We start from the raw sequence: 14319 nt of genomic DNA on the forward strand, positions 1-14319 counted from the left end.
CTTATCTTTAGAAAGAAAACTAATTAATAATGTCAACCTTAAAAAGGACTACTCTTTCATTCAAGAATATCTAGAATTAGGTCACATGTCTTTTCTTAATTCTAATGATATGTTAATTAACAAATCGAATGTGTGTTATTTACCCCACCATCCAGTATTCAAGCCTTCAAGTCTAACTACTAAAATTCGAGTTGTCTCTGATGGTTCAGCTAAAACCACTAATGGTCTATCCCGCAATGATACTTATCCATAATTACATCTGACATAGCTAAAATGTATCGTCAAGTATTAGTTAAACCTAGTGATTCTAATCTGCAACATATTCTTTGGCGTGATTCTCCAGATCAAGAAATAAAATACTTTGCATTACGAACTGTAATACTTGTGCACCATAAATATGGTGCATGTGCACCATATTTAGCCACTAGAGCCCTAATTTAAATAGCTAATGAAAATGATTTTCCACAAGCTTCTAAGGCCATTCGAAATGATTTTTATGTTGATAATCTCATAACAGATTCAGATAATTAAATCAAGTTATTTAATTTAAAATTGATATTTCTAAATTATTACAACAATATGGTTGTCTACTCCATAAATGGTTTTCTAATAACTACCATTTTTTCTTCTGAACGCAATTCTACCATTCCTTCAAATCAAGAACAGAATTTACGTACTTTAGGAGTTCTATGGAATAATTCTTCAGACACGCTACTTTTCCAAATTACTCATTCTAATGATTCTAAAAAACACAGTAAAAGAAATATATTCTGTCTATTATAGCAGTTGTGTTTCTTTCATCCTTTAGGACTCATTGACCCTATTGTATTCTCTCATAAACATTTTATGCAATTTTTGTGGTAATTTAAAATTAATTGGGATGAAATATTATCCAACATGTTACTAACACAATGTCTCAATTTATACAACCAATTGCATTTGGTTGAATCAGTTAAAATAAATCGCTCCATCAAACCTAACGTTGATAGTAAAATTAATTCTATTCAAATACATGGATTTTTTGATGCCTCTATAAAAGGCTATGGCTGTTGCATTTACATACATATGGCATGTATATATGCCAACCATACAGTTTCTTCTAATTTACTTTTTCTAAATCTAAATTAGCCCCCTTAAAACAAATTATACTGGACTTGAACTTCGTGGTTGCTTACTACTTAGTTGTTTATTATTAAAGGTAGTTACTTCCCTTAAGCATATATTTTGATGAAATCCTCTTATACACAGATTCAACTATAGCACTACATTGGATTCATGCACAACCATCCAATTTGAAAGTATTTATCAGCCATAGAATTTCTGAGATTCAGAAGAATACTTCAAATTCTAATTGGCATTATATCAAATCCTCTGATAAAAAAGCAGACGTATTTTATAGAGGTTGTACACAAAGTAAATTACTTGACATGTCACTTTAGTCTTATACACAGATTCAACTATAGCACTACATTGGATTCATGCACAACCATCCAATTTGAAAGTATTTATCAGCCATAGAATTTCTGAGATTCAGAAGAATACTTCAAATTCTAATTGGCATTATATCAAATCCTCTGATAAAAAAGCAGACGTATTTTATAGAGGTTGTACACAAAGTAAATTACTTGACATGTCACTTTAGTAGCATGGTCCACAATGACTTTCTCAATCTTCTTTCCATTGGCAAAAAGATAATAATATTACTTTTAATAACTATATGAATTCTGAATTTGTAATAGAAGAATGCAAAAATATAATAACATCATTTGTATTTACTGTTGCATTCGATTACACAGAATAGTTTTCTTCACTCTACACACTAATTCACACATTTAGTTTCTGTTTTAGATTTTTTCATAATGCTAAATCATTTAAAGTGATTGGTTCCCTAACTACAAGGGAATTAAATCATACTCTTAACTTTTTTATTCGACAATCGCAACACATATATTTTTATAATGAAATAAATAATCTAAAAACAATCAAACTATTTTTAAGCATAGCAAACTTATATAACTTGTTTCATTTCTGGATAATTTAGGCTTACTACATGTAGATTACAAAACTAATTATTAATGCTGATCATTTATGTCTTCTACATTCAGGTATTCAATTGACTCTTCATTCTTTATGACAGACTAATTGGATTGTAAATGGTAAAATAATTATTTCTTCTATTTTTTGCAAACGTATGATATGCTTTCGATATAATGCAAAATGCCAGGTGCAACAGCTTGGTTGGCTACCACCTTCCAGAGTAATTCCTTTCCGACCATTCTTTACATGTACAGTAGACTATGGCGGTCCAATTTTGATTTGTCATGACAGGCAGAGGTCTAAGGCTTTAAATCTTATATAGTACTTTTCATTTGTCTCACTACGAGTTAGTTTCTGATCTGACATCACCAGTCATTTATTGCAGCACTTAAAAGATTTTTATCACATAGGGGTATTCCCATTCAAATCTTTCCCTGTAACGGTTCCAATTTCCATTCTGCCAAAAACATACTTTATAAATTATATCAATCTTTAAATTCAAACAAACTAAATTCAGACATTCAATCATTCAGAACTGCACAAGGTATAACCTGGTTATTTATTCCTCTCTCTTCACCCCATTTTGGTGGTTTATGGGAAAGCACAATCAAAATCGTTAAATTTCATATGCATCATGTAATTGGACAAATGATCTTTAATTTTGAAAAATTATATACAGTTTTAACACAAATTGAAGCCTGTCTCAATTCCCTTCCTGTCTTTGCTATTTCAACAGATCACAGAGACCCAAAACCTTTATTCCAGGACATTTTCTTATTGGATCTCCACTCACCTTTTTGCCTGTACCCAATTACCAGAAAATTAAAATTAATTGCTTAGGTTGTTGCAATTACTCCAAAAATTTATACAATCTATATGGAGACAATGGTCTAAGGACTATTTACATTATTTACAGCAACACAATAATTGGTGTTTTCCATCCTGTAATGTTTGTGTTGGAGATTGTTATTAATTACCAATGAAAATTCTTCATCCATGTATTGGAAACATGGAATTATTACCCAGGTTTACCTGGGTTCTGACAACCTTGTAAGAGTTGTTGATTTTCATACAGTTAATGGACCATTAAGAAGACCTGTGCACAAGTTATGCCTGTTACCAATCTCTAATAATTGAGTTTATTATTTGCATACTTTATTATTATTACAGTTTCCTTTAATTTGTATGTAATGATATGATTAATTTGAAATTTATGTACTATTGCTATTTTGATTTCACTGATTTGTTTTCTTAAAAATATAATTATTGGTATGTTTGTAAATTTTGTATAATTGTTTGTAACTTAAACTACATATATTAACTAATTGTAATATGTTCATATAGCTCTTACCTCTAGATAGTCTACAAAATAAGTACTGTTCATTACAATTATATGCAGATCTCCCGATTGTATGCAGAATGTCCTAAGATATATTACTAGATTATTTATAATGTATACAAGATGCATGCAGCATCAAACTATTATCATTTATTCAAGGTGCATACGACACCAGAGTATTTACTCATTTATTTTCAATGTGCAATACATTGCACATTGCAAGTGTAATACAACACTAAAGATTATTTATTCAATCATTCAGTATATTGAAGATTTTTTTACATATTAAGAATACACATGAGCTTTATGACCATTATTAATTATTCTACTATATGTGAAATGAGTATGAATACGATTTTAAGGCAAGTATAGATTCAGTGATTTATTTGTAATATTATATTTAATAGATATTCACATTTAAACTTTGTTTATTGTTCTGTAATATGTCATAATTATGCAGCAATTGTATATTATATATTTATTCATTGACTACATTATATAATACATTCATTTACAATTATATTGTTATTTAGCATATTGATATTACTAATCAAGCATTATTATCATATTTTTACTATAACATTTCATTTTAATATTATAAAAAAAATCATCATATGATTTTGGCGGGCAGTTATGTTGAGACACAGCTCCTGATGATTCACTCGACTCCATATGATTCACACAGTTCCTGGTGGTTCACTTGGCTCCTTACTGCTCAAACAGCTCCTGGCGTTTCACTCGGCTCCAAACTACACACAGCTCTTGGCGGCTTACTCGGCTCCAGCCACACTGTATAAGTCGGCTCCGCATTGGAATCTGGCAGTCTCGGTTCATCATTGGAAGACTCATATTGTTTTGTTACAACTCATCATTAATAATATATAAATATATATGTGAATTATATAATCAAGATTACAATAAAAATAATTTATATTACAAATCAAGTAAAGCTTTTATTTTTGTATATGAACCAGCGAATAATAAAATAGTTAAAATAATTAAACCTAACCGAGGTACTCACCAAGGTGGCAATTATTTCAAGTGCTGTATTTGGTGGTTTTGATTGTAGTTTTGTTATTGATTAAATTTTGTGTGTGTGTATGTGGTGAGTTTACTTTTAATTTTGTACTAACAATTTGAAGTCTTAATATTCTGGAGTGATTCATTATGTATGTAGCATTTTCAAACCTTCCTTATTTACAACATCCAGTGAATATAATTGACATCAATTCACCCAAATTACTTGATCAGTTTTCATTTGTTTTGAACTTGTATTGTACCATTTCAGCTGTATTTTGTTGAAAATTTCTCAGGCATTTTAAATTGTTTTAAAATAGTATCATGATGTGTAAACCATTCTTGTTTACTCTGATTAGCTACTATCTCATTCCTCAACCATGTTGATTTAGTAAGAAAAATGACATCATTTAAATTAACCTTGGCAGCAGTATTCTTTTTCTTCAGAAGCATGTATAAAGTTACTAACTAATGATCTCCATAATATAACATAATACTTACTTGTCTTGCTAGTTGGATCAGATAGTCTTCTAATGCTTATTTTCTTGAGGGAAATAAGCCTAACGGCTCATTTCCGTGAGCCGTTGGAATTTTTTCTGTGTTGTAAAGTGGAATTTCACTGTACACTTTATATTACATAAATTCACTTGCATTTTTTTTATGCAAAAAAACAATTAGCATTTCCTGGTATTTTTTTTTCTGTACATTTAGCTTTATGTATTATTAGTCATATCAAATGGGTTTTATAAGTATAATGACATGCTCTTGCAAAAAATTTTAGTATATTGGTTTCATAAAATTTATTGTAGTTTAAGAATTGTGATATATTTTCATAAATGGCAGCCTACTGTAGATCAATTTATCACTTAAAGTAGCAAGCAGCCAGCATACATCTAAGTTTATTATTGCTCTTTTGCAAGTGAAGACCTAGGGTCCCTACTTTAAATCCAAAATGACAGCTCCCAAACTTGGCCCCATTTTCAAATAAACTCCAATTAAAGGTTTTCTGTTGATTTTACAATCAAAATCATTACAAGTTCATGAAATAATTTTGTAAAAAATGTTTTTCTTTGTATATTCTTGCCACAAAAATATTTCCGCTACTGCTACACATGAATTAACTAAGAATCCTCTGCTGAGGATGATTACTAACAATTGATAAATTAACATTAAATAATAATTAACATAAAACACATACAAATAAAAATCAGAATTATTACTTAATACATTGTTACTTTTGTTGAACCTTTCGCTAAGTTTCTACATTTTGACATATATGTCAATTAATACTCAGCTGAACCTTAAGCTACTCATATTTGTTTGTGAAAGTATAATTTGCAGCTTTATTCTTTCAACTCTCATTTTTATTTCTTAAAAACATTTTCAAATAAATAATTAAACATGGCTATTGATAAAAGTTAAAAAAAAAATAGTTATATTTGCTTTTCACCGCTGAAAAATTATATACAAGAGACCATACTGTTACTTGTGTTGAAAATTTGAATAATGTTCTTATGGGATTTTGGAGGGAAGGTTCAAGAAAAACTTTTAAAAGGTATTATTAAAACAGGCAATTATTAACTTTATTTTAGTAATTTTATATTTTAATTCTATTTTACATTAAATTTAGATAATTTAATATATATTTAATCCAAAGAAAAAATAAATTTGTAGTATACCTTAATTAAATTAAATTTAGATAATTTAATGTGTATTTAACACAGAAAAAATAGATCTTGTATAGCATACCTTAATAAGAATTTATTCTGCATTATGAATAAGAGAAACCAAAATGAGTACTATGAAAATTTTTGTAATGTTTTAATACAGATTTTCCTTTTTTTCAATTAAAACTTTTATTAAATATATAAAGTTAAGTTAATTGTTGAGGTACATTTATATACTGTAAGTGATTTAATATTGATTTTAAAGGAAAAAGAATATTTATTTAAATTTTTACTGTATTTTTTCTGCTAATCTCTTTCAGCCAACATCCATCCTAGTTTTTGAAATGATGATTTGTAATATGCTAAATAGTGTTGCATCCAGTGATTTTTTTTCATACTTTTTGCTTCTCTAGTAGCCCGCATTTTTGTAGTCATTGTAAGGTAATAATGTTTCATGATAATCTTTCATTATAGCTCTACTGATCTCAGTAGTGGTCATTTGTTCATGAAATGTGTTGAAGATATCATTATGTCTGTTGTGAATAAGAAATTATATTAGTTACCATTACAGTTGTAAAAAGTAGTGTTTTGTTGCCTATAATTGTTATTAGATGTCACAATTACATTTGATTTGATACCAGTTTTATCTGTTGAATAATGAAAAAATATATATAATATAAATGCAAGTGAAGAAAATTTATCTGTTACAACTTATTGTATTTCATGGATTAATGGGACATTAGAACAAAATTTTTCTATATTAGATACACATTTTATATGTTAGTTTTTCTACATTTGATACACACTAAATGTTAATAATCTCTTAAATTAACGATTTTCTATACAATGAAATTCTTAAGCCTAAGGAACTTTCTATTATAGACATGATTACAATGAAATCCAGGTTCTAATTTACAAATTTTAATATATTTACTCCCAATGACTCGCTATCAATTGCGTTAAAAGCAGTAATATTCTGTTTTGAAGAAAATTTGCCCGTAAATAATGTTATAAATTGTTTAATAAGACAAGTTAGTTTATGCCATTGAAAATTGCTAATTGTGTTACGCTTTTCAGAGGTAATACCATTACTATTGGATACCATCCTGTGCTTCTCCTAACCTACCTAGTGTAACAAAAAGGAGCACTGCAATTTAATGAATTATTATGATGCAGTAAAACTTTCATTATTAGCTGTAGTATAAATTTAATAATTTTAAGCTTTAGACTTGTTGCGTTTGATTTCAATACTAATTTGATGATAAATTAGTGAAATATGTATATCAAGGATTTACTGAAACTATTGTTGGAAATGATAAATATTTTTGTTATTTAGGCTGCATCACAAGGGTTTCCATTGCTTGAAGAATTGAGTGTAGCTGGAGTATTAGATGGGCTGGTCTCACAGCCATTTATTGATGATGAATCTTTACAAAGGATTCTGAAAGAGTCTCATAAGTTAAGGTTACTGGATGTCCGAGGCTGTAATAAGGTGTCTGATTCTTCACTTGTGAGGATACCAGCTTGGGACCTGGAACATTTGTTTCTTTCTGGTTAGCAGAATTCATTCTATAATAATAAATTACTTTTTTTTTACAGAGTTTTATTATCAGATTCTTTGCAAAGGAATTAATTTAAAGCAACTCATTTTAGTTGATTAATTTCTTCTGATGAAAAATTTGTTACTAACCTTTAAGTTTTCACTTCACATTTATCTTCTGTTAATCAAAAATAGAAAAAAGTGGATACCAAGGACTTACGTCTGAATGTAATGCATGCTTACTTAGCCTCTGTGATTGAATGGTAGCATTTCTACTTTTTGTATGGAAAATGCTGGGATTGCTCCTGATCAAGCTTGAAATTTTTCATCTCTCATTCAGAATTCATTTCTCAATTTTTTGTAATTGTTATTAGCATATAGTTATTAAAGAAAATTAGTACTGAGATTGAAATTTGTTTATTTTGTTATCCAGAGAAGGTTGGTATTGCAAATACAACTTTTAATTATGAATGTATTAAATTTAACATAATATTTATTTGCATATCTATACATTACCAATATGCATATATTTGACATTATCCTTAATTATTGTAGTTTAAGTTAGATAGTCACATTCAGTCTGATTTGTTATTTGTGTTGCTTGAATTTGTTTTGAAAATTTAAATATTTAGACAAATACACGCCTTTTAGATGTATGAACAACTTTCACTTGAATTTATTACAAAGTTGTTAAATATTCATAAATTAAGTGGATTGAAAGGAAGTCGGATGCCAATTGCTTTAAACAAATCTACTTCTTCTTTTGTGTCTTAGGAAACAATTTTTTTTTAGTATTTATTTAATTGAAGGAATCTTGTTAGAAAGTAAATTGATATATTGGTCCTACCTTCTCTTGTCCTTTTCTAACTAAAAATGTTTTAACGCTAATAGTGGAGATTGGCAACTTATGAAACTGATTCCTAATTTATTTTTATGAGATAGAATGAAATGCTCTGTAGTATTTTGATTTGTTTGTTATTTGTGATATTGTCTCTGTGAATCTTTTTATTTATGTATTCTTTCATATTTTTTCCTACATGTTAACATTAGAAGCTTTGTAATTAGCATTCAGAATTATGTTTCTTGTTGTTATACATGCTGGATGTAAATTATTATCAATAATGAAATCACATTACTGCTTCTTTGTTTCTTGTGATATATGAGCGCTTGAAGCTTTTGTATGTGAGATTATGAAAATGGAATTTTGAAGCTTATGAAAATGCCATGCTTGACTGGGATTTGAATCTGGGATCCTCCAGGTGAAACAAGATGAGACGTTACTCTGAAGTGGCCAAGACACTACCACTCTGTGATCAAGATCAGTGGGAAAAAAAACTCATTTTGGGATGTTGAAATTTACTGTTGAATAACTCATCTAATATATACTGATAATTATACTCTTTCAAAAACCATATATTGCTAAGTTTTTTAAATTTGTAATGTTAGGAAATGTTTTAGTAAATATGACAAAATGTTGGCATCAACATTTTAAGTCATATTAGTATATTATTTTCTTCTTTGGGGTGCAATTAAGTGCTGGTTCCACTTTTAACAGTGCTATGAGATTGTAAGTGATGCACTTTACTGTTTGGTTAGGACTCAAAACACCTGAATTGAGTCATATGTTGTGTCATTTGCCTTTACATATTAGTTGTTTCTTTGTTGTAATTGTTTACATTTAATAAATTTTTGTATCAATAGGTTGTTATGTTACTCGTGTGAATGGTTCTGGTTTGGAGTTAATTGCTCAGAAATGGGGTCATAGTTTGGTTGAAATGGATCTCGCTTGGAGTACTGCAACAGAGGCATTAGATGCAGCTGTCATGGCTCTGGCTGAGCAAGGAAATAAATCACAACTCAGGTACTTACGTTTAATTGTTTTAGGATAGGCGCTATCTACAGCTGTAAAGTGAATATAATTCCTATGAGATAGGATTTTAAAAGTTCTAAGAACCTGTACATTAAATTTAAGTCATTTGGTTGGCTTATCAGACATATTTTCAATATTACCTAATGAAAAAGAGACATAGCTGGCTAGTATACAAACTGCATTTTCTCTCCAGTTGATTTCACCAATGTATGGAAAATTAAACTACAACTGTTATAAAAAATTAAGAATTTTTTTTGTGTATTATGAGAAAAAAATCATTTGTAATTGATGATAAAACTTCATCCACTCATACAAAAAACTGTTTGCTAACTGGATCTGTTGTAATTTGGCTTAGTTTCTATTTGTATGTCAGAATTAAATAATTTAAAATCATATCTATATTAAATCATATTAAGTAATCTTGAAGTTTAGACCCTGAAGTCATTGTAAGTACTTAATTAAACTTAAGTGTCTACTCAGTAATTAAATTAGTACTTAATTTTGTTTTCTTACGAACAAATGTAGGTTCCAGGTCTTTGTAGGAAGCTATTATCAATAATAGTAGTTAACATTTTATAAAGGCATTTTTGGAAAGTTAAAGATGATACTGACAGTGGATAAAAGGAATTTGTCTGTGTATTATGAGGTAATTTGTTCCTCTTACTTTACATTTGCATTTTTTTAGGGAAAGACTTTGAAAGGTATTCTGGCCAAAGAATGATAGAAACGTTCTGTCTTAAGTAACCAAAAAATTCGATAGTCAAGAATTGCATTTGGTACCCTAAATTTTCTGGCTTTTTCTGTTATACAGTTCAGAAGTTACGGGATAGATTTCTAAGTTAGACTAACCAGTGAATTTTAAATTGGTTTGTGGTATGTTACTGTTATATATTCTCCTGCTGCCTAATAATTAATTATTAATTGTAATTGTCATTAAAGTTAGAATTCATTGATCTTTTATTACTTATAAAATTGCTGTGTGTGCTTGTTTTTTCTAGTTGTTAATCTATATAAAATTCTGCCATTAATTTGATACGGCTAATAAAACATACTTCCTTTTTAAGTGTTTTGTAGGATACTTGTGTATCTGCTATATAATTTGGGTTTAAGTTAGTGGCATTATTATTCTATCCATTTATAATCAGTTTAGATTTAGTTTATCAGATGAATTATACTGAAAAATAAATGTGGATATTATTTGTTATCGCACTACAATTTTTTCACTTTTTTATGCAGCTTCTTCAGATTTCATGACAAAATGAATAATAATGTTTATGTAAGGTGAAAAAAGTAAATTTTTTATGAAAAATAAAAGTTATAAAACACTTCAGATTATGTTGATTCTGTGTACAGACAAATCGTACATATATCAACATAACCTAACCAAACTACCTACCTTTGCTTCACTTGCTAACCTTGTTTAATTAATGTTAAATAGCATATAATATGAATATTTCATGTTAATTAGACAATGTTAGCAAGTGTAGATTATATAATATTAATGTATATATGATTTTCAGTACATGGAGTCATTATAATCTAAACAAGCAACCTATGCTTGCTTCACTCACTAACAGACATATTTGTTGTTCAATACATTGTAATAATATGTTTAATAAATTACTTTTTGACAAAGAAGTTACTCAAAAAAGAGTGGTGTTGTGATAACAAACAAGTACCTAAATGTGGAATCACTTAATTCAGGATGGTGGTGGTAGTTGAACCAAAAAGCTCAACCCACTACAATAAGCTGTATGCATTTGTAATGTAAGACCTAGGACAGAAATATTCATACATTTTTCATCTCTAATTTTTTTTTAGGGCACATGAATTGATGTCCCACTACAGTAATATCTATTGCATTTGTTTGTACATTTGTATTAAATGTGTCTTTCATAAAGGTAATGGTCTCCTACAACACATGACTGATGAGTGACCTTTGCTACTCAGCAACATATTAATGTACTGCTAAACTTTGTTTCAGCAAACACAGTAAGCACTGCCATAATGTTATGTTTATATCATAGAATTACTACTCCTAGCAAACACTGGCACAGGGTATTTGTATCACTGACGCCTCACAACTGCTCGATTATGACATCTGACATATATTATATAAAGAATATTAGTTTTATCTTGGTATTTCATTAAGAGTAATATTTTTTATTGCAACATTTAGGTTAGGTTTCTTTATTTATGGTAAATTATTAAATGTATCCTCCAAATATAATATGCTCATTACTGCATATTTAAAAAATATTTATGACATCTTTTGTTTAGGGTTTTGAATCTCTGTGGCTCTTCAGTCAGTTTAGACCCTGTGAAGGCAGTTTTGGAACGTTGTCCGTTACTGATGTCACTAAATCTTTCATCTTGTAGAGCATTACCACGTGGTATGAAAAGGTTGTACCAGGGTAGCAGTCTAGCTGAATTACGTATTTCCTTCACCAAAGAACAGGAACAAGAAGAGGTGCAGCAGTAATTGGCAGCAAATAAATATGGTCGGTCCAATGATTGATTGATTAAGGTGAGACGAGTGACTCTCAGTACCGTATGCTTCTGTGATAAAAACAGTAAGATCTTCGTATTGTTTATATTATTAATTATTATATAATATTATTATTATAAAAAATAATCAAAGAACTTGTTTATTATATATATTATAAAAAGTAATATTTTAATTTATTTGTTTTAATTTTATAAACTTTATCAGTTAATTGTTATTTTATGAGGAAAAATATACCATCACCGCCGCTGTTGTTTTTACTTGCTACTGTTATTGCTGCCGGTTGAATTGGTAATAGTACAAATACTGATAATAATAGTAATTTAATATCAGTTGGGAGGTACTTCAAAACATTTGTACCATTGTAACTTTATGTGTAATTATTTTATTATGTATATCTACATAAAGAAAACATGTCTAGGATAAACTAATATTATCTTGTATATATTATATATACATTTAAAACAAAATAAATAATCCTATGATGTAAGTAAAGGATTGTCTAGAAAAACCCATTTGCATACAACACTGCAAAGGTTAACAACAGGCTCATATTCATTCAGTCATCCACCTATTATCTGCTTGCTGTTCAATGAAGTTTCATACAGAATTGATTTTTGTGAGCATTCCCAATAAAGTAAAAATATTAAAATCTTAGCCAGTTTTGAAATATGATTTGTTATTTTTGTAGGTGAAATATGTATAAAAATTATATTAAATAAGTATCATTGGTTCATAACATATGCTCGTTTTATTTCTTCTTTTTTTTAATGTATGTGTATTAAGTTGATGGTCAGATCACTTCTCATAAAATTGTTACACCACTGTCTCTTATTTCATCCATCATACTTCCCAAGATAGCAGTAATTTGACGAATATTAGTAATTTTGAATATTTGCTGTAAAACCTGATTAACAGATTGCAACGTATGATAGAAGTATTTTTTTTTGTCGATCTTTATTGCTTACTTTGATAGTAAAATTAATTCTCTTGCTATTAAACTTACTAGCAACAAAAATTTGAGAAACTGAGCTTGACTGTAACTTTGAATATGGCCAGAATCTGATATTTGTAAGTGCTGTGCACAAATGGGTTAATACTTATGGACTGCTGTCTTAACAAACACAGTTTTTTTCTGTTTACATTGTAATTTTTGTTATGATAATATTAATGGTTAAGTTAAACTAAAAAGTTTTATGTTATATATGGTTTTGATAATTAGCGCAGTACAAAAGAGCTTTCTATAAAGACACATGTATCTAATAAAAAAATGTGTCCATATATAAATTTGTAAAATATATTTTTTTGTAATATTATTATTATTATTTTGTTATTATGTGCAATAGTTAAAAAAAAAAAAAAAGCATAATTGACTACTCCTGTGTCACTTGTAGCTATTCTTTTTCTACATGTAATGTACATTATTATTGCTTAGTAACAATTATTACATATTGCTTTGTATATACACAGCCCAGGCAAAACTGGTTATAGTGTGTGGTGATGATAATGATGTAATGATTAAAATTTAATTAAGTGAAAACATGTGTATGTAAGAATTGAATTTTTAGTTACATATAGATTTTTTTTTTGTCAAACCTTTTGCTGCTAGCAATATTCTCCAAATTCTGTTTTCAAATTGTTGGGAGGTAAATATTTTGTTGTTGAGGTATATTTTATTTATCTATAGAATATTTTGTTACTGATATCCAAGTTATCAGGATTTAATTTTTGTTTACACTGTGATCTATTACATTAAATTTATTTGCATATTAAGATTTACTTTTAATTTTAAGAGATATCTACAAAAATTGACTTATTTATTTTTTTAATCTACAACCACTAGTTTGTAGCGGTTGTAGTTTGTTAATATTCTGGCATTCTTTGTTTAAATTTACAAAGAAAGTAAATAAAAAAATAAATAATTTGTTTTTATAAAAGTCAGGTTAGATCTGTTTATGATTCCTTTTTAATTTTGTATGATTTCTTTTTGTGAGTCAGCTTATGGCTTTATAAAATTAATGATTTTCTTTTTGCTCATTGAGTGAAAATTTGATATCTTGCATGGTAAAACATCATAATGTTATACCACTTCTAAATAGTACAATTGAAGATAATACACTCCATTGCTGTAAATTACCATCTCAAAATGTGTATGTGATCTGGATCTCCTTTGTTATTAACTTTCTACTAAGATACAAATGGAAAAAATACTTTTCATTAAACTTAAAAGCATTTCTCTATTTTTATAAATTTATTTAATCATAGGAAGTTCAACCAATACATTGATATTTTAAATATATATTTGATATTTTTTCTAATGAGTAATCCAATTAGTCAACAGCA

General features: G+C 28.3%; 1 protein-coding gene across 1 annotated transcript in view; it reads left to right on the forward strand.

The window, feature by feature from the left end:
- Fbl6 (F-box and leucine-rich repeat protein 6) overlaps positions 1-13845 on the forward strand; it is a 51302-nt gene extending 37457 nt beyond the window's left edge. Inside the window, exons 7-9 of the mRNA XM_075370581.1 lie at positions 7397-7613; positions 9302-9461; positions 11751-13845. Of these exons, the coding sequence (XP_075226696.1) occupies positions 7397-7613; positions 9302-9461; positions 11751-11952 (579 nt within the window). The 3' untranslated portion in view covers positions 11953-13845. The remainder of the gene's footprint in view (positions 1-7396; positions 7614-9301; positions 9462-11750) is intronic.
- Positions 13846-14319: the final 474 nt, after the last annotated feature.

The sequence above is a fragment of the Lycorma delicatula genome, chromosome 7 (assembly GCF_047948215.1).
Source record: "Lycorma delicatula isolate Av1 chromosome 7, ASM4794821v1, whole genome shotgun sequence".
Classification (NCBI taxonomy): Eukaryota; Metazoa; Arthropoda; class Insecta; order Hemiptera; family Fulgoridae; genus Lycorma; species Lycorma delicatula.